General features: G+C 40.7%; 1 protein-coding gene across 1 annotated transcript in view; it reads right to left on the reverse strand.

Moving 5' to 3' along the window:
• Window positions 1-99: 99 nt before the first annotated feature.
• LOC144630317 (leucine-rich PPR motif-containing protein, mitochondrial-like) overlaps window positions 100-20,893 on the reverse strand; it is a 52,584-nt gene continuing 31,790 nt past the window's right edge. Inside the window, exons 31-36 of the mRNA XM_078488664.1 lie at window positions 5,015-5,145; window positions 4,283-4,351; window positions 3,992-4,079; window positions 2,139-2,305; window positions 1,559-1,642; window positions 100-684 (exon numbers count right to left, since the gene is read on the reverse strand). Of these exons, the coding sequence (XP_078344790.1) occupies window positions 667-684; window positions 1,559-1,642; window positions 2,139-2,305; window positions 3,992-4,079; window positions 4,283-4,351; window positions 5,015-5,145 (557 nt within the window). The 3' untranslated portion in view covers window positions 100-666. The remainder of the gene's footprint in view (window positions 685-1,558; window positions 1,643-2,138; window positions 2,306-3,991; window positions 4,080-4,282; window positions 4,352-5,014; window positions 5,146-20,893) is intronic.

Genomic DNA, 20,893 nt, shown 5'->3' on the forward strand with positions numbered 1-20,893 from the left:
TCCTAGCTCGGATCCTAGCTCGAATCCTGGCTCGAATCCTGGCTCGGATCCTGGCTCGAAGTTTAGGTATCCTCTAATTTACGGCAAACTTGTACATCATTATATTAAGAGTTTAATTTATTGTTTCAATGGCAGGGTCATCACAATGGATGTCATTCTCAACATAGCGCATTATTGAATATGTAACATCAAAATGATTCAAAAGTCCTCTGCCAGCAATTAAATGTAGGAATTCAACCTTTAAACAGCCGTAGCAAAGGATTAAACTCTCCTTTTATTACACCGTTCGGTTGCTTTCGATGTACACTTGTAGGACAAATAAGAGAGGTGTGCTTAAGTATTCCAGCTCACTGAAGTTATTTCCATGACAATAAAGTGAAAACTTGGAAGTCAAACTATAAATCCAAGCACGAAAGCACTTAGCAGCGACATGAAAATCTTTTTGTACTTTCGGTCCAGCATGAAGCACTTCGAACAATCTAAGAACTCCATTGTTTGATTTCAATTTTCCTGATTGGATGATCGTCAAATGCAGACACGTCCTCCATGGAAAGTCTTGCACCACGTAAACTAGGAAGAACATTTTTACGTGGTTCGAGGAAAAGCTGAGCGCTTCACGACAATGATCTTGAAGACACCATAGTCGGAAGGCACTGAACCAGGGTATCACTTCAAGTCATTCAGCTGCAAAAACCAAATCAAAACAGTGACAGTTAAATTAACGCTGACGGACAGCTCCCATAAGCGGAAATCCCCTATAAGCCCCCTGTAAACACGACCTACAAAGTTACGTTTTTTTTTACCTCTCCTAAGCGGTGGGAGGCGTGGTGGCCAAATGGTCAAATGGTTAGCGTGTTGGATTCCAGATTGAGCGGTCCTGGTTCGAGCCCTGGCTGGGGTCATTGTGTTGTGTTCTTGGGCAAGACACTTTACTCACATAGTGCCTCTCTCCACCCAGGTGTGTAAATGGGTACTAGCGAATTAATGCTGGGGGGTAACCCTGCGATGGACCAGCATCCCATCCAGTTGCTTCATGCTACAGAAACCGGGATAAGCTCCGGCCTGTATGGGCCACTAGGATCGACGTAGACTTTACCCTACCTAAACGAACACTTACGCCCCAGGGGTGTCAGGTTTTGGGAGGTTTGACTTCATATCTTCAGTAAGAGTTAAACTTCCATTAGCTCTGAGTTTTTTAGCACCTTTTGACAACAAACCAGTATAGGAACATTTACTACATGGTCTAAAGTAACTTAATGTCTAAAAGTTGATTTACAAATATAACTATCACCTCGCAAAGGCAGCTGTTTCATTGTAGTGACGTGAAATTCTAATAATGAGTTTTGAGCTTAGTTTTGTAAAAGAAAAACCTTTTTCGTTGGGCATTTTGGGGGGTGAGGGGGTTGGAAATTGTTACATATGTTGTCCTTTTGAGCTAATGTCGGGGGCAATGAAAAGGGGGAGATGAAGGGGAGAGGGCGTTTTTTATTCTTAGATTTCAGGGACTTAAATATTTTCGGGAGGGGGCATTAGAAATTTCATGATATGTGATAAGTACCTCTTCAACATCTTTCTCAGTATCTGCTGAGTCAGCTCTTTCATCGTCACTTGACGAGTCAGATTCATCATGTACAGTTTGTGTCTAATAACAAAAAAGGGATATAACATGAAAACAGGTTATCTCGAATTTCTTCAATCCATACACTGTGAGTGATTTGACCAGGTCTGTGTACTACACAGAACATGTGGCATTGTTTAAGTATGGGAATATATCAAACACAAGAGACAATGTTTCATGTAATATATCAAACACAAAAGAGAGGCGAGTTTTTCATCACATTTCCAAACATCGAGAAGAGAGTTGAAAACACGACGTGCACCGGAGTATTTTTGACGAGTTTCCAAGTGAACTAATTATAAGTGTTTACACTTAAGAGCTTCACTTTAAAAAAAAGACTCAATGGGGTTTTAAATGGGTGGAGATTATATCAAAACTCCATTTAGCGCCTTGACAATCGCGATTTTTACGTCGGAGATTACAGTATTGTTGAAATGCAACATGGCGCGGCTCCCGGACAAGTCTGGAACTGGTCGCCATCTTGGATTTCAGTGTCGAGAAAAGCTTGGGGGGATTTTACCTCAACAGTTGATCCTGTTTGGCTTGATTCACTGGAAGGCATTACCTCAGCAGAATACTTCATTAGGATATGATTGTAATGTGTAAGGAAGCTTTCCTCGATCTCTACTCCGTCTTCAACCATCTTGTTGTACACTGCCTTGACAGACTCTAGGTCCTGTTTGGCATCTGAAACATAAACACGTCACGTGTGCATGATTCACGTATGACAACATCGTCACGTGTGACGACGGCTACCCCATTTTCCCGCCAAAATGACGCTCTCTTACACATGCGAACTCTTTTATAATTGGAAACCTCGAACCTGTAGTCATACTCATACAAAATTAAAAATTCGCTTATTTTTCATCAGTGCAATTAACAAATCGAACACATTTTTCCATCCATGGTCGGCATTCTTATAGATCATAGAAATAACGTCATAAATTGTTGAAAAACTAAAGTAGAATGTCATTTTTATGGCCTATAGGGGTGCTGACCAAAAAATGTAGTCGATCTGTTTTGGTTTTTCTTACAATGAAATTAAAACTTATACTGCGAATTTGAGTGAAAATCAGTACGAAATGGCGCGCGCATGAAACAGCTCGAAAGATCACTTTTCCTGACTAAACCCAGTGTGCCCATCAGACATTTCACCCGAAATATCCCTACTGACTTTTCACAGGTCTCCAGCAAACCTTTCTAAAATGTCCGAAAGGCTGTCCATTTTCACGGTCTTGACTTTAGTCGAGTACAGTTCTCGATCAATGAACGCAAGAATTTTACCCGTTATTGCAAAATAACGAGTACGGTGTAATAATATTGTCACTCGACCCTTACCGCAAATAACTCCCAAATGTTGTTGTTAAATGCGTGAAGTAATTTTTGCTCTGTCTTTCAGAGACTTGTCCTTCTAATAATCGACAATTGGAGGTTTAGTGAATGTTTGAGCGGGTTAATGGTTCTCAGTTATGAGATTCCAGTCTCTCATAAAAATCTTTTTTAAGATTCGGAGTAGGAGATTCAGTTTGCTCATGTCTGCGAGTATGGCGGCGACATTGTCGTCGTTAACGTTGGCCATGGAGTTCTTAAAAGAACTGTTTTTTCCAAATTAGCATGACCGGTTTCGAAAACGAATTAAGTCGTTTCCTTCGTCAGTTGCTTCTAGTTCTGGCTAGTTCTGTGCTCAAGTAGTTGTGAGCGGGTTATGACCTGAAACTCGCAGAGGGAGCGCTCTCTTTTATAGCCCAAATAGAACTCGCAATAAAAACTGACCAATGAGAAGTCGTCGGTTTGCATCAGTTCTATTGTTATCGATAAACAATAGACGCCAACTCGTCGGATGCAAATTTCTGCTTGAAAACAGAATGACTTCAAGAAAGTTTTTACGAGTTTGTTTTCCAATTGTAAGGATACTGAAAAGTCAGTAAACTTAAATGTCAACAAGATAGTGGCTAAAGAAGAACAAAAAGTTCAATGAAGCCGGGTTCGTGGAGTCTAGTTCGTACGGTGGCAGTGTAGTTTTTGAAGTCAAAGTGTATAACATTGTCACTCGACCCTTACCGTATATAGCTCCCAAATGTTGTTGTTAAATGCGTGAAGGAATTTTTGTTGTCTTTCAGAGACTTGTCCTTCTAATAATCGACAATTGGAGGTTAAGTAAATGCTTGAGCGGGTTAATGTTTCTCAGTTATGAGATTCCGATATTTTGCGTGCTTGAGGTGAACAAGCGATTGAAGTCGAGTTATTTTATATACCAATCAGAACAGAGATCAAACTTGATTTTACCAGAGGATTTCTCTCCTAAAAAGTGTCAATATATGAGTACTTTATTATAGAAAAGTATATCAAATTGAAACGTTCTGTTTTACTTACCATAAGCCCTGATAAGTGGAAGGCACATGCGTGTATGACTCACATTATTTTCCTTTAGGAATTCTATGATGTTCAAAACAGCGTCAACCTATGAATAGGAAAAACAATATGAATTGAAATACGTTAGAGCATCGGAGGGTGGAATGCACTTTGAGGGAATAAATTGTAAATTGTTATCTTTAACTCAGTCGTGGTTTTGTCTTTGTTCCTATTCTAAGTTCTGGTTCAATTTGGAAAACTCCTTTCCCTAAAGCATTCAAAATTCTTAACAAACGGGAGTTAAAAACTTACCTCGCCTCGAAGACCAGAGTTGTCCGCATATCTGACAAAAGCTGGTGATCCCAATTGCACTTCATGCTCCTACAATAAGGTAGCAAGTTATAAATTACATTTAAAAGAAACACAATGGGTTTCTCGGGGGTAATACCAGCATTCTACACGACTTCTAATGCAGAAGAGCAAGCAATTCATTTGTCAAATGTACAGATTTACTATCCATCGCACACACTGCCTTTAGCAGGCCACATTTGTATTACAAGCTAGAATCACAGAACTTTTGTAACGCAAAAATTCAGATATTATCACATCATGTAAAAACTTCCAATTCTTATACATAATCATCTCTTCAATAACGTCACAGTTATGCATTTCATGAGATAAAGATGAGTACAACATAATAATGAACATTTGAATTTGCAAAGTACCTCACTAGTCCTGCGTGTGGTCTGTTGTGACAGGCATACAATGTGAGGGGAAGGGGTCAAAAAAAGGCAATAAATGCTTGGCAAAGGCATGCTTCGAAACGCATTTTTTTTTTCTTTGTTTTGGAGCTATTGTTTTCCTCATAATACTGTTTCAAGGTTCTTTGTTGTTTTGGTATTTGTTTCACGTCACTTTCATAGGTTCTTACACCGAGGACGAGCGTTTCTCTTAAGCATTTGTGGGGCACATTATTTAAACAACTCTTATTATCCCATTTAAACTTATCCTTACAGATAAACAAAAACAAAAAGTAAAGCTCACCAACTGGAGTTTCAGAGCAAGATCTTTCTTCCCAGCATGTATGCAGCAATACACAAGACCACGAAGCAAACCTTGCGCCTCTCTTGCATTCTGGGATGCTGTTATTTTATTGGCAATGATATCTTCCAAAGCTGTAAAGTAACAAATTTAAAGAGGATAATTGAAACACACGGCAGATGTGTATGACGAAAGTAAGATTTAGAAAGAGTGAAATTTGCCAGGGAAGAAACGTAATTTCTACTATACAGAAACAACGGTTTTTGTCTAATTACTCTGCAGTGAAATGAAAACAAAATAATTTCGCACAAGTACAAGTTAGAAAACCAGACGTATAGTAATACAACCAACATACAAAAACATGAATAAGACTGACATAACACAAAAATTTACTCAAGTAAAGTTTCGAGACTGAAATGTTCAGCGATCAAAAACAGAGATGCCATCGAATTCATGACAATTTCAGCTGATAAACTCCTTAAATATTCAATTCGTAGCATGTTTACGTAACTTACAAAGAGCAGTTTTCAATTGAGTGTCGTAAAACCAAAACCAAAGTAATTACTCTGGCCAATCACAAAGAACCCAGACAACCCAGTGAACCAATCAAAACTCGAAGCAAATACATGTAGCTGGCACGAAGCGCGGGAAAACGTGCGCGAGCGAGTCACGATTGGTTTTGGTTTTAGTTCTGATTGGGTGAGAAAGTGGCGCAAGATTTTTAAGCCAATCACTAAGCATAGTAATGCAAAACCAAAGCAAACGCACACACATGTACAATAGGAGTTATGGCGCAAACCGTGACAACTCGCTCGGCTCGCCCAGGCTCGCCTCGCTCCTTGTCACAATTTGCGTCCATAACTCCTATTGTACATGTGTGTGCGGATCGCAAGCCGCTTTTTTATCCCTCTTGCGCCACGAGTTACAAAAAAGGCTTTCGGCGGCACCTCTAACGGCCAGCAGCAACATAGTGCGCCACCTGTGCGCTAGATTTATTTCCCAATTGAACAAATATTTTTCTTTGGTATATACAACAGATGGCTGCCGCAAGATATTCGTCAGAAGTTTTGCAAGCTATGATGGAGGAAAACATCCGTGAATTTCAAAGAAACCCACAAAGAAATTTAACTTTTTTACTGACCCAAACAGATTTTAATGAATGGCTACGTGTGTGGAAAATGACCATACCGGAATCTGACAGAAATAACAAAGATCTTTACACTTTTGCAAGAAAAAACAAAAAAAAGTTTTATGATCTTTTAGTAAGCGAAATTGATGACTTAAAAAGCTTAAAAGCGAGCTTTGGTCTGGAAGTTAAATTTTCGATACAAAGAGACGGTGTTACCCAACACATGGAACACTATTTTAGAGAAAGAGAACCTCACATTTTTACAAAAAACAACAAAGACCAAATAAAAACAGAACTTGAAAGATTTATTGAAAGAGCAAAGGGCGAAATTGAGGCTTGGTCAGAGCGCGGCTCTGGCTGGGTTATTGAAAGAATAACCGAAGCTTACGTAAATGTTGCACGCTACCAACAATTGCGAGGTGGAACTTATTTGCCTCTTCCTGCTAATTTGGCAAAAAAGAAAGCAATCATTAATGTACAAAACAGGGACAACCAATGCCTTAAGTGGGCTTTGAGAGCTGCTTTATTTCCACCTGAAAACGGCAAAGATCCACAAAGAACAAGCAAATACCCAGTTGACGACGGCATAAACTACGATGGAATCGATTTTCCAACGCCACTTGCACAGATTGACAAACTTGAGAAACAAAATCCAAACTTAGCAATAAATGTGTTTGGCTGGGAAGACAATTGTGTGACTATTCACAGAACAAGCGAAAAAGAAAAAAGCATTCCTCGTATTTGTCTTATGTTAATTGAGTCAGGATTAATTCAGCACTACTGTTTTGTAAAAAGAGTAAGCGCTCTGCTTTACGATCAGAGCAAATCACACAACAAAAAACACTTTTGCATGATGTGCTTGACCGGTTTTACAAGAGCAGACTTGCTTGAGAACCACGAAAAATATTGCAATGGCATTAAAGGCAGGCCGACAAGGATTGATATGCCTGAAGAGGGGAAAAACACCATTTCTTTTCAAAACTATCACAAGCAAATGAAAGCGCCTTTTGCAATTTATCCTGACTTTGAGGCATTAGTAAGAACTATGCAACGGTGTAAACGCGAAACACCAGAGGACCGCCAGAAGCGAAAAGATCTTGGTGAAGAAGTGGAAGACTTGAAGCAAAAAAGCTACACAGAAAAAACAGAACAGCATGAGGCATGTGGTTTTTCTTACACTGTAGTAAGGAGCGATGGCAAAAACGGACCACCGCTGGTCTACAGAGGTGAAAACGCTGCAGAAGTGCTTTTAAGATGTCTTATTATTGAAGAGAAAAAAATAAGAAATTTTTTGTCAACACCAAAGCCACTTATGATGACACATGATGATTGGAAAAATTACAAAAACGCAACAAGTTGCCACATTTGCAACGAAAGTTTGATTATTGGTTCATTTTTTGACTCAATGCCAGTTTGGTGCCATGACTCAGGACGTTATTGTGGACAAAGCCACAAATGTTGTTATTATCAGGCACTTAAAGAAATAGGCTTTGTTGGACCAAAAAGAGAAAGAAAATCAAAAGATAAAGCAGATCAATGGATTTCAAAAACGCAAGAAGAATGTTTGTTTTGCTCTGAACCTTTTATAAAGAAAGACCATAAAGACTCTGTAAAAGATCATTGCCACATAACAGGAAAGTTTCGAGGTGCCGCACACAACTTATGTAATTTGAAATTGAGAATAAACCCAAAAACATACCAAATACCAGTTGTTTTTCACAACTTGAAAGGTTATGACGCACATCATTTAATGCAGGCAATGACTAAGCTTAAACCCCCAACAAAGGAAGAAAAAAAATGTGGCGCAAACAACCTAGATGTAAAATGTGTTGCCAATAACATGGAGAAATATATTACATTTTCATTAGGTGGCTTGCGCTTTATTGATAGCTTAAACTTTCTTCAAGCAAGTCTTGATTCACTTGTAAGTGCAACTCCAAAAGAAGAATTAAAAATAACAAAAAAACTTTTCTTTGAAAAAAGTGAACACTGGCGGCAATTTAAAAATTATTATCCTGATTTGTGCCAAAGTTTTTTTGACCCCGTGATGTGCAAAAGAATTATAAATGCCTATGGAATGACTGAAGAACAATACAAAAAGAAAAAAGACATCTTTTTTGAATACTTTGATCTTTTAAGGAAAAAAGGGGTTTATCCCTACGAATACATGGACTCGTGGGAAAGGTTTGAGGAAACTGCCTTGCCAGAAAAGGAAAAGTTTTACAGCAAACTTAATGATGAACACATAACTGAAGAAGAATATAAGCATGCACAAAAAGTGTGGAAAACATTTGGTTGCAAAACATTGGGTGACTATCACAATCTGTACGTACAAACTGATGTGACTCTTTTGGCAGATGTTTTTGAAAACTTCCGAAAAATCTGTCTTGAAAAGTATGGTTTGGATCCTGCAAACTACTACACGTCGCCTGGACTTTCATGGGATGCGCTTTTGAAAATGACAAAAGTAAAACTTGAGCTACTTACAGACTACGAAATGCATCTTTTTATAGAAAGAGGGATAAGAGGTGGAATATCAATGGTAAGCAAGAGATACACAAAGGCAAACAATCCATATGTTGAAGGATTCGATCCTAGCAAGCCAAAAAAATACATTATGTACCTTGATGCAAATAACCTTTACGGGTGGGCAATGAGCAAGCCACTGCCAAAAAGTGGTTTCAAATGGAAAAGAGTTATGCCGACTGAAAACGAAATAATGAGAAAAAAAGAGTTTGCAAAAGCTGGCTGGATTTTGGAGGTAGACCTCGAATACCCTGCAGAACTTCACGAAGAGCACAACAGCTACCCATTGGCACCTGAGAAAAAGAAAATAAGCGAGGAACTTTATTCTGATTACCAAAAAAAATTAAAAGATAAGCTGGAACTGAAACCGCCAGACAGCGAAAAGCTTGTTTTAACTCTTGAGGACAAAAGTAACTATGTTGTGCATTACCGAAACTTGCAGTTTTATTTGAAACAAGGAATGAAACTCAAAAAAGTGCACAGGGTTTTGGAGTTTGAACAGGAATGTTGGATGGAGCCGTACATCCGCATGAACACAGAATTTAGGAAAAAAGCAAAAAACGACTTTGAAAAGAACTTTTACAAGCTAATGAATAACTCAGTTTTCGGAAAAACAATGGAAAACTTGCGTAACCGTGTTGACATAAAAATAGCGCGAAGCGACGAAACGAACAAAATAAGAAAACTGGTTGCCAGTCCATTGTACTCAAGACACGTTCTGTTTTCAAACGATCTGGTTGGAATAGACATGCGGAAAAGCAGACTTTTTCTCAATAAACCTGTCTACACAGGTATGACTATCCTTGACGTAAGCAAGATTTTGATGTATGACTTCTTTTACAACGAAATGAAAATGGAGTACGGGAAGCGCTGCGACCTTTTGTATACAGACACTGACAGCCTTCTTCTGGAGATTGAAACAGAGGATATTTACAAAGATATTTATCAAAACAAAACTCTATACGACACAAGCGACTACCCAAAAGAGCATTCACTTCATTCAAACGAAAACAAAAAGGTCTTGGGAAAAATGAAAGACGAATGCGCAGAAACACCAATTTCAGAGTGTGTCTGTTTGAGGCCAAAAATGTATTCAATACTGACAGAAGACAAAAAAAATATAAAAAAAGCTAAAGGTGTAAAAAAGTGTGTGATAAAGAAGCAAATTGAACATGAACAGTATAAGGAAACGCTTTTTGGAACAAAGCAGTTGTGGCATGGAATGAACATACTTAGAAGCGAGGGTCATGAGATTTACGGAATGCATCTCAACAAAGTCTCGCTGTCGCCTTTTGACTCAAAGCGATGGATAGCGGATGATGGGATACATACAAATGCTTACGGGTATAAGTTTTGCGAAACAGAACGTTTATAGCTTTTCTGAGCCCAAGGGGCTCAAGCACTAAGTGCTTGGTGGTAACTGTGTATTTGGAGGAATAACAAGCAATTCTTCACGCACGAAGCCGCGCTTTGGACCATCGTGCAAGTAATAAAGAACTGGCTGATTAGGTTTAGTAACAGACCTTTCAATGCTGTAGACTTTTAATGACCAAATCGGATCTGTTGCCCTTTTTACGCCGCCTTCCAGCTCGCCAGGTTGGTAGAGAAAGCGCACATTAACGAGAGAGGGGAGTTTTTTTTCTTTCTTGCCAACAGGTCTTGTATATTTTGAGGACGGCTTGGACGAAACAGCCTTTTCTTTGATTGCAGCAGCAGGTTTCTTGCCAGTAAGACTGGTAACTTCGTTGTTCAGAGCGGTAACAACTTCGGGAAGCCTTTTTACCCACGCTGTCGACCGCTGGCCAGATGGCAGGTTCATCTCGACACCGTACTGATAACCAAACAGGCGCCCTGCCAGTGTTTGATTAAAACGTTCAACAATGGCTTGATCTCTGTGAATGTTAACACGCCCGCGCCTAATATAAGTTTTGCGATTTTCCATTTCTTTGGTAACAGCTCCCATGAATTCGCGACCAGGGTCAACTTGAAGCATCTGTGGCCATTTTAGTGCACTTCGCCTGTAAATTGTCTGAAAACCTTTTGCAACCTCAGTTGAATCTTTGGAGGTCAAAGGCTCGGCCTCTTTGTAACGGCTGGCAACGTCAACAACAGTCAGAGCGTATTTGTAAACTTTTCGCCCTCGCGGCAGTTTGTCGTGTGGCAGAAAAAGAAGGTCCGCCTGGTGGACCGCGTTTGGAGTAGAAACATCGAATTTTGGGCGAGGAACGTATCGGGGTGCCGGAAGGTAGATCTGCCAAAGGGCCTGCTTAACTAGCCACTTTTTTGCGGCATCTTCGGAAACCTTGGCGGCCTCGGCTAATTTTTTTATCGCGGCAATTCCTTTCCAGTAACCCTGGGGGCTATAGTAGACTTTTGAGATCTTTGCATCCATGCGTGTATACAAGAAAAAAAGAAAAGTTTAAAGAAACCGAAAGGCAGCGTACCCAAGTGCAAGCGCGCCAGCGCCAACAAACATCAGTTCACCTTGTTTCTGCTGCTCACTTGGCTGATAAAAGTCAGAGAACTTGGGTTCTTTCGGAGGAATCATTTGTTTGTCAGGATGTGCCTGGTTGTAGAGTTTGAAAGCGTAGTCAGTGTTTGTGAAGTTCTGTTTGGCCTGCTCTTTTATTTCCGCGTTGGTTTGTATCCAGTCGAGGAGCTTGGTGCGGTCTCGAGAGTATTTAGCGTAAGCTGCCTGGTAAGCCTCAAGAGCTTTGTCGTGTCTTTCTTTTTCTTTTAAAGCGGCGTCATCTCCGCCACCCAAAGCACGAGCAAGGTAGTTGCCGCCAATGAAAGCAGCAGCGTTTAAGATAGCGCCGCCAGCCATAATAGCGATGCTTGCCATTTTTGAACTTTGTTAATATATTATTAACATTTTTTTAATTGGTGGGGAGAATTTTCTGGTCCTCGAGATACTGTTTAAGTGCAACGCTGCCAGCCATGACGGCTGTGAACTTTACATAGTTCATAAAACTGCTGCTTGGGTCGGATGTGAAGTTTTCTTTTACAACTTTTTTGGCAGCCCAGCCGATTCCGGCGGCTAGACCTGTAATGGTGGCGGCATCCATGAGTGTTTTCACGAGCTTGTTGTCGGACATGACAGTTAAGTATAAAATAAGAAAAAATATTCAATTGAATTGAATATTATTCTTCACCGTTTTGCGAAGCAAAGTTTGCAACTTTTTTACCTTCATTGTAACCTAATTCTCTACCTTTTTTAAAAATTGTATCCTCATCCTTTTGCAACAAAATAGCGGTTTTAACGCAAGTTTTGGTAAATTCAAACCAAAGTAATGCAATACCACCCATAGCTGCACCTTTAACAAGGCCATCAAGAATAAAATCAAGGGGCATTGTCGGTATAATAAATGAAAAATAAATATTCAAAAGAAATTTTTTAATCCATTGGACGGATTCCTCTTTTTGGTTGCGGGATTCTCGATGCCGCAGGTGCCTTTGGCACTCTCTCTCTTTCTGAGTTTTCAACACTTTGCGAAAATGTGCCTTCGTTTTTCTCTGTTGTAACTTGAGAGTCAGCAGGAGCATTTCTTATTTTATTGAAAAAGGCTCTGATGTCTTCGCGTTTGACATAAGTTGTAATAATTGTAACGCTCAAACCAAGCAAAGAGATCCATTGGGTTGTGCTTAAACCGCGGGAAGCAGCCTCGGGTGTCTCTTCGGGAGCAGTTACCTTTTGCTTCGCAGCGGCAGATTTCTTTTCTTTGTCTTTTGCAATGATTGCCTGGGCATCAATCGCAGCTTTTTTCTGTGCTTCACGAGCCTGTTTTGTTTTTTCAGCTGCAAGCTTGCCAGCAGCCACTCGCTTTGGATTTTTGGCAGGCTTTGTTGCTGGAGTTGTTGAAGTAACTTGTTTCTGTTCTTCTTGAGCGATCGGAGTTTGTGATTCACGTTGTTCGAGCTCAGCCATTATATAATGAGAAAAAAATAATATTTAAATGAAAAATGCTCAGCAAACTTTTTTTGGTCAGCAATTTTTAAGCATTGTTCAGTAATTACTTAGCATTTTCTTAGCATTTCTCAGAAAAATCTTCAGTAGTGTGTGTCTCCGCATCTTTGGAAGCACCTTTGGTGTGCGACTTTGTTGCTTCGTTTAAATCAATGTGCTTTGTTGTTATGAGCGCAGCATTTGCAACGGCAAGAAAGCGGCCGCATTTCAAAGCCAGACCGCCTGCCAAAGTGGACAGCTCTTTGCTGATGATGTAGTCGTTTTTGAGTTCCTTCTGATAATCATTGACGTCCTTGATATTTACGGCCATACCAACGACTTTAGTTACAAGAAAAATAAAGCTGTCGATCAAGCTGTCGGTTGTTTTATTCCCAACGTATGCCTCATATCTCTTGAAGTACTTTTCAACTTCTTTATCTGTCAAGCGCTTCACCTGCTCGTATGTCAGCTGCACACCGATTGCTTCTTTGGCTTTTCCTGTTGAAACAAGGATTGCAAGCTGTTCACGCAAAGCAGGAATGTCAGGGCCCTGAATGAGCCCAAAGGGCTCAAGCCCGAAGGGCTTGGTTGCCATAGCGCTTTGTGTACTTTCTGGTTCAGCTCCTAGCAGTTCCATTACGGAAGCAAATTCTTGTTCACTTGCAGCGTGGTTCACGCTCTCGGAATGGGAAGTTGCAAACGGGTCAGCCATTTATTACTCTAAAAAATATGTTCAATAAAAAAATTCTGTGCCGTAAGGGTGGCGATGAGAAATGACAAGATGCGAAAACTTATTTTTTTTCAGCCTTGAAATGACTTCTTTGTAATCTTCATGGGAAAGTTCGCCAGCGTAATCCTCAAAGATTGCCTTCGTGGTCTTGGCAGAGGGGGTGTAAAAGAAAACGATTGCCGCTAAATTGTCGCGGAATGAGGCTGTTATGCTTGTCAATTTTTGAGTTAACACCCATATGCTCAAGCCTGCGTGGCGACCAGAGAAACCAAGTTCCACCAACTCCCCTGTTCGACCTTTTACATCTTTCGATGCAGCACAGTCGTCGAGGATGATAAGCGTGTTCGTTCCCTCAAAAAGCAATCTTGCCAGACTCAACCAAGCTTCAACCTTGTGCTGCTTGCACATGATAACATAAAAGCGAGGATCTTCCTCAGCAAAGCGATAATAAGTCTTGTTGTACACGAAAGTCGGGCAGATGAGCACGATGTAGTCAAACTTGCCTCGGAAAGGGCCACAAAGCTGATTGACCACGTACCTTGTTTTTCCTGAGTTCGTTGGTCCCACAATGAGGGCGTGGAAGGGTATATTGGCAGGATCCATGGCTATATCAATACTCAACACTGTCTAATTCTTTATTTACAATTGAAAATTCTGCATCAGCGATAGCGAAAATGTAGCATTTGACATTCCCTGATCCTGAGGCGGTTCTCTGTATCTCTAAATTTACACCATCCTTTGTGTTCTCCAAACGGAGCCCACTGCCGTGCATGTTGTTATCGCTCATGGAGCGAAGGTCAATGAAAAGCCCAAACTTTTTTTCTGCATAAAACTTTTTGGCGTTATTAAAGATTTTTTGGTCTGCGTGTTTGCCAAAGAACTTGAGAACTTCCTCCCACATGTCTCTTCCTTCAACGCCCTGACTGTACACCTTATTTGGAACGCCGTTAATGCAGATTTTTACACTTGTTATGTCAGGGTTAAAGAAAGATTCCGTGTCTCTTGCGCCTGCGGCATGGGGTTCAGCAAAAAGAAGTAGAAGACCCTTCAAGGAACGCTTTGGGACGTTAATGCTTTCGTTTATGATCGTGTCAGAAGCTTTTTTTACTGAGATAGTTTTGTAATTATGCACATGCTCGTAAAAGAAACTTTTGCCGTTAATGTAAGTTCTTTCTACTTCTCTTGCAAGTTCTTTGTGATAAATAGCCTCGTATTCGAGTTGGATGTCAGTTAGCTCATACCCAAGTTTTGATGGATCTGTTCCTCTTACAACCACATTTGGACTGTTCAGTTGTATCTCGAAGACAAGCTCGTCTGCGAGTGCGCGCGGATAGAACACGCCATGGTCTCTCAAAATCTCGTGATCAAGCGGGATACGATACTTGCTTCCATAAACTTCTGCCAGCTTCTTTTCCGCGTCAACTCCTGAGGTTTTTTTGTCACCAGCGTTTGAACGGATTTTGCATAAATCCTCGGACTGGATACCTTCAAGAAACATGTTGCTGCGCTTTTCTTCTGGGAGAAAAAGGTCTTCGAAAAGTTTGTAGACGTCGTAAGCGTTCGTATCCTGCAGCTTTTCTCCAGCAAAATTGACAACCATCCTTGAGACAAGCGCCCGGGTGACGTTGTTTACGAGAAAGTTGTTGGCATGGCCGCTCACCTTCAAGTTGAACACAAGAGCCAGGGAGCCTGGCACGAGAACGACGCCTTCTTCAAGCTTTGGCACAGCAACTCTCAGAGTTTCTTCTGGAGACGCTTTATTCGGGTTAAATGTAATGCGATGCCGCACTCTGTCTGCCTTGAGCGCGTTCGGTGTTTTCACTTCGAACGTTGGACTGTGTCTTTCGCTGACAGCCATTGTATATTTAAATTAAAAAATATATTTATTTAATATAACATGGCAGCAAGCGGTGGCTTTGGTGACACAGATCCTCTTTTGGAACATACAGAAGACCGTGACGGCCGTAATGACAACGATGACAGCGATACAACAGGCCCATTCCAACCTGGAGGGGCATCAACGCCCGGACCAAGCGAACAAATACCAATGAGAACTACCACGATGAATAGGCCGCATGAGCGCGGCTCACACACTGCAGAAACCTCTTTTATCGAGGGCCGTGGTAACCTGACAAGGGAATTTCAGATACAAGAGGCTCATAAAACGATCAAATACTATTTCCCAGAATATGATGAAAGCCTTGATTTGACTATAAACAATCGTGGCAAAATCGTTGCGAAAGGGCCTAAAGGTGGAGACATTGAAATTTTTAAAGCAGACGGAAAATCACTTCTTTCTGCTTTCATAAATAGATTTAAAACAAAACTTGGCTTGCCAAGAGACGACTTCTTAGACAAACAAAAAAAACAAAAGGGAAAATTGGAAAAATATATTTCCGATCAACAAAAAATTTCAAAAGATACCTCTAAAGACAGTTCAGAAAGAGCTTTGGCAGAGCGAAACATAAAAAAGAAAAAAGAAGAAATAGAGAAAATTAATAATCGAATAAATGTTGTTGAAAACCAGATACTTGGACAAGAAACAAGAATTCCAGAAGCACCCACTTTACAAGAATTCCAACAACATGAAGCAGAAAGGCTCGAAAGGGAAGATGAAATACGACAAGAGAGACATAAACAAGAAGATATCGCAAACGACGAAAACAGGCCACAAGCTGAAAGGCAACAAGCTCGTGAAAGAGTTGATGACTTGAATCAAGAAATTAATGAAATAGAAAATGAAAGAGAAGAAGAGATCGAAAGATTGTCTTTAACAGACAAATTAAGAGAAAAGGTAAAAGAGATTTTCAAAAAATATGGCTTCACAGTCACAGCTGTTTTGCTTGCAGTCGGGACCACTATTGGTGTTATTGTTCACTATCTTTCAAACGGTTTAAAAGATGTAGCAAATGGTGTTGGAAACGGTCTTCAGACACTTGGCAAAAAAATTGCAGGTATTCTTCCGGGACTCCTTGGCGCGATTGTCAGTTTCGTGTTTCGCGCGGCCGGCCAGGTAATTAGCTTTCTCGGCAAGAATGCTTGGCTTTTGATTGTCGGTGTTGCTATCTTTCTTATCGAGCGAGTTACAAAACGAAGCGAGCGCTAAGCGCTAGAGGGCGCGAAGCGCCGGTGCCCCTTGGGCACCCTCAAAGAGCTCGGCTGACTGCAAACGCAAAAATAACGGCACCAGCAATAAGGTAGGCCTTGTTTCTTTCGTGCGCTGTATTTTCAGTGTCTGGCTTCTGCGTTTCGTCTGTTTTTGACAGAGTACCCGCTGAAGGCGTATGTGGCGCCGGCTCTTTTTTTGCAGCTTTGTGTATCGGGTTTGACTGATGACTTGTTGGTCTATTGACTTTTGATGGCCCACCGCTCATACTTGTTGCTCCCACTTTTTTTGTAGAGGTATTAACATCAAGATTAACCCCTAGTTTCATTCCTCCTACCGCCTGCTTAAGCTGGTTGTTGTAACCAACAACGCTTTCTGTATTTATTACCATCCTGGCTGGCATAAGCCAGGCACCTGGGCAGACGGCAAGGTTAAGCCGAACCTTGGCCTCATCAATGGCGAGTTGGTATCTTTGAACTGACTTTGCCAGATCAGGTTGCCTTATAGCGTCCTCCACCAGTACAAGGAACTCGCTTTGCGCTTCCTTTGCACGGCCGCCTGTGCCAAGTATGCTACTTCGAACGTTGACCTGCGAACCAAGAATACAATAAACAAAAGCCTCTATCGACTGGTTTACTCTCGACAAACCTGCTTGGGTCAACCCTTCCGCGGCGTTAGGACAAAACCAGTCTGCCTGTGCATATGCAGCGTCGTCTGGCTCGATGTATTGAATCAAGTTACCTTTGCTTGCAGTTCCACCTTCATCCGAAAATTTATCGTAATCGGGGTATTTTGCTCCAGAATTTTTCGGACCAATATTTGAGATCCAGATATAAACGTCACCAAGTCCGTGGTTTGCGCCTCTTGTGAAACGAAAATCGCTTGACGGGTCGACACCGAACTCAGCGCATATTCTTTTGTACGAAGCCACGTCGTACTTGTTGTCGAACTGGCTAAACGTTGGGTCGCCAGGCAAGGCGCTTACGCTCTGAATTCCTCCCATCTGAAACAATATTCGCCTGATTGTGAAATAAACGTGAAAAAGGTAAAAATTACGCACAACCGGTGGCAAGCTGAGAGCTGAGTGCTCTTCATCAAAAATCTCTCGACCGATCCCACAACCTGTTGTCGCGCACCAGACCGCAAAGTTTAGTTGTTGAGGCCAGTAGCCCATATTTTGGCTAGCAAGCCACCTTTTTGACTCTTTTCCTGATGTATGCTTCAGTTTTGTTTTTTGAAAAATCTCTCTTAATTTAGTTGTGAAATATTGCTCTGGTGTGACGTAGATGTTGATTTTGCTGTTAAATATTTTTTTCAAACTCGCCGGTGCGGCTTCGTGAAATCCAACCGCGGGAATTGGCAAAGATGAGCCTTTTGCGCCGCTTGGTGACAGCTGTTGTGGAAAACCGCCTGAAATTTGATTTACCCCCAGTGCTTTTTTCATATCTGGGCTCCAATATTTGCTGTCTGAGCCAAAAACATTTATCAAATTGCCTTGCTCTGCCTTGTAATAAATGTCTGCCGTTGCTGTGTGGTTGTACGCGAACTCAACCTGTGCAACAAATTTTGTTCGGTCAGCGTTTGGATATTTTGCAAGAAAAGGTTTCCACGCATTGTCTTTTGCCGCTTCAGAAATTGTAGTTGCTTCTGGGGTTTTCATCCACTTCATAAAATCTCTTGTTTTCGCATCCATGGTCCTCTTTTATATTAAACATTTTTTATTTTTATTTAATATAAAAATGGTTGTGCTGACTGTCACCACAACAGAAAATCCTCACACTGTGAATTTCGATTATCCTATTCCAAAACCGAGCTATATCAGACTTCTGTCATCTCATATCCCTAACTCTTGGTTTAATCTTAAAGAAAATGGATTTATCAGGTTTTTGGACGATCATGAAAAGCCTGTCGATGTGCCCTTTCCGGCTGGTCATTACACTCTCAAAAGGTTGGCAAGTGAATTGAAAAATAATTTTTCCAAACATCGTATTGAATTGCCCACAGATATTAATACTCCACTTGGCCAGCTTGTAATCACAAATGCCCAGTTTAAAAAATTAATTGTTGATCCAAATATGTCTAATTTACTACTAAGAAAAAATTATACTTCGCATTTGGAACATGAAACTAAAATAAAAAGATTAAATTCTCCCACAACTTATTTCATTCATTGCGATTTAGTTGACAGAGAACAGAATCTCTTTAATGGTAAACCATCTTCTGTTTTAGCTTGTTTCGACATCCGAGGAAAGGCTTACGAAAACATAAATTACAAAGGTGAACAGCCCAATGTCTTGCGTGACGTTATGGCTGATGCACAAGTGACATCTCTGACTCTTTCGATTAGAGATGAGAATGGAAATCCATTCGATTTTAACGGCTCAAATCTTACATATGAGCTGGAATTTAATTAAATTAAATACAAAAATAACTTTTATGTATAAGACCATGTCATCTGCTAATGTTCTTCCGAGTGCCCCTGCTTATGGTGTAAGCGAAGAAAACAGCGTAAAACAAACACTGTATCCAGCTTTGCCAAATCAACCAGAAAACTTTAGGTTAACAAAAATCAATCAAATTTGTTCGGATTTTGACAAAGAAGTTGCTAAATACCGAGCTGTTTTGAAAAAGTATAAAAAGGTGAAGTCTGTTTTCCATTATTCCGCAATTTCAATGGGTGGTTTGTCCAGTGTTCTCTCTGCTTCCAGTCTTGGCACCGCGGTAACGGTCGTTGGTTTGCCGGTAAGCGTTCCTCTCGCTGCATGTGCTGCCATTACAGGCGTTTTGTCTGCCGCTTTTACTGGAGCAAGTAAAAAACTTGAACCAAAAATTTTGAAAAATAATGAAATTACTTCGCTTGCTGTTGCCAAACGTGAAACTGTCAATAGACTTGTTTCTGCCGCTCTCATTGACAATAAAGTTGATGACAAAGAGTTTAAAATTATTTTGGATGAATATTCTCGTTACATGGCCCTCAAAGAGACTGTTCGCAGGCACCTTACAAAAAATTTAAGCCAAAAAAAGCCATCCCCACAGCCTGACATTGAGAAACTGAGAGAGGAAATTCGACAACAAGAATTAGATAGGTTAAAAAAAAGAATATCAGCCGAGTCGAAATCAGATTTGAGAAAATAAACACTGGATTTAATCTTAGTGTTCAGAAAAATAAAATTAACGCATGACACAAATCGTGACATTGTGTTACACACAGCGTGACATTGTGTGACACAGAGCGTGACAGTCACGCGTGACGTTGCGTGACAGGTCAAACGAAAGGGCAAAACCCTGGTCGGGGGGTGCTCGTTGGCTGTTTCTTGCCTAGCCCCGGCTAGGACTTTTCCCCGCCGCTGACAAGGCGGCTGTCCCGCATTTTTACCTCTGCCGAGGTTTGAAATCCCGAGGGATTTCTGAGCACCCCCACGTTATCAGTAGGGCCGAGGCGGGTTCACCCAGGGGTATCTCCCACTGAAAGGAGTCCCCCTATACCCCGTAATTCACCATCCGCACAAGCCATTATAACAGGATTCAAGTGGTTGGCCATCCACTACCTCCCTTGACTTCACCAGAATTTGTGAACTAACAAAAAGTTACGGCCGCGTTAACTTATATATAGTTCACTTTGTCACATTTTTCACTTGTGGTACCCTTTCACCTATTTTGAGCAAGTACGCATGCGCTTTTGGGCATCAGGATGATGTCATCATTAATTAGACACTTGGTAAAGTTTGGTAAATAGGCTAAAATGATGGTGCTTTTCCAAGCGATTTGCTTTATTTTAACCGAACTTTCTACTCCCGTTTGGCAAAATGAGGTCAGACAGATAACATATCAAGTCGTTGAAGCAATGCTTGAAGCAGAAAAAAAATAAACAGGCCCGATTGAGTCCGATGTTTCGGGAAAGTTCTTTCGATCGATCGATAAACTTCTGTGATCAAATCCTGTTATTTCTCGATTTCTTCTCTTCGCTTCACTTCGCCAGCTTCTATGGGGGCACAAAAAATTACAGCGCGTTAACTGAGCGTATTTTTTTTGTAATATCTGTTCTGTTTCGCTTTTTATCGGCCCAAACACTAAATCCTGATTAGGCAGCCATGTTTTTTCTTTCTGCTCGTCCAAGGGCCTGAGAACTAGAAATATGGTTTCCAGACTCTCTCTGAAAATGTCACGCAACTCACGTAAGTCGCTCGCGATTTTGCGTGCCGCTAGCAGGGCAACCATTTTTCTGTCAAAAAAAACGTTTTTGCACTTTGTCAGACAATTTTTTGCATGTTTTTAACACGTGTTGTTTGTCAAAAAGTTTGCAAGAAGCTTTTTGTCAACTGATTTTAACAATTCGATGGTTTCTTCTCTTATTAAATAGTTTTCCTTTTTTGAGTTTTTCTTGTAATTAGGACGCATAAAGTCTTGTTCTTTTGTGTTGTTTGAGATTTTTTTTGGGCATGTTG

The sequence above is a fragment of the Oculina patagonica genome, chromosome 11 (genome assembly GCF_052425735.1).
Source record: "Oculina patagonica isolate OP01 chromosome 11, crgOcupat, whole genome shotgun sequence".
Classification (NCBI taxonomy): Eukaryota; Metazoa; Cnidaria; class Anthozoa; order Scleractinia; family Oculinidae; genus Oculina; species Oculina patagonica.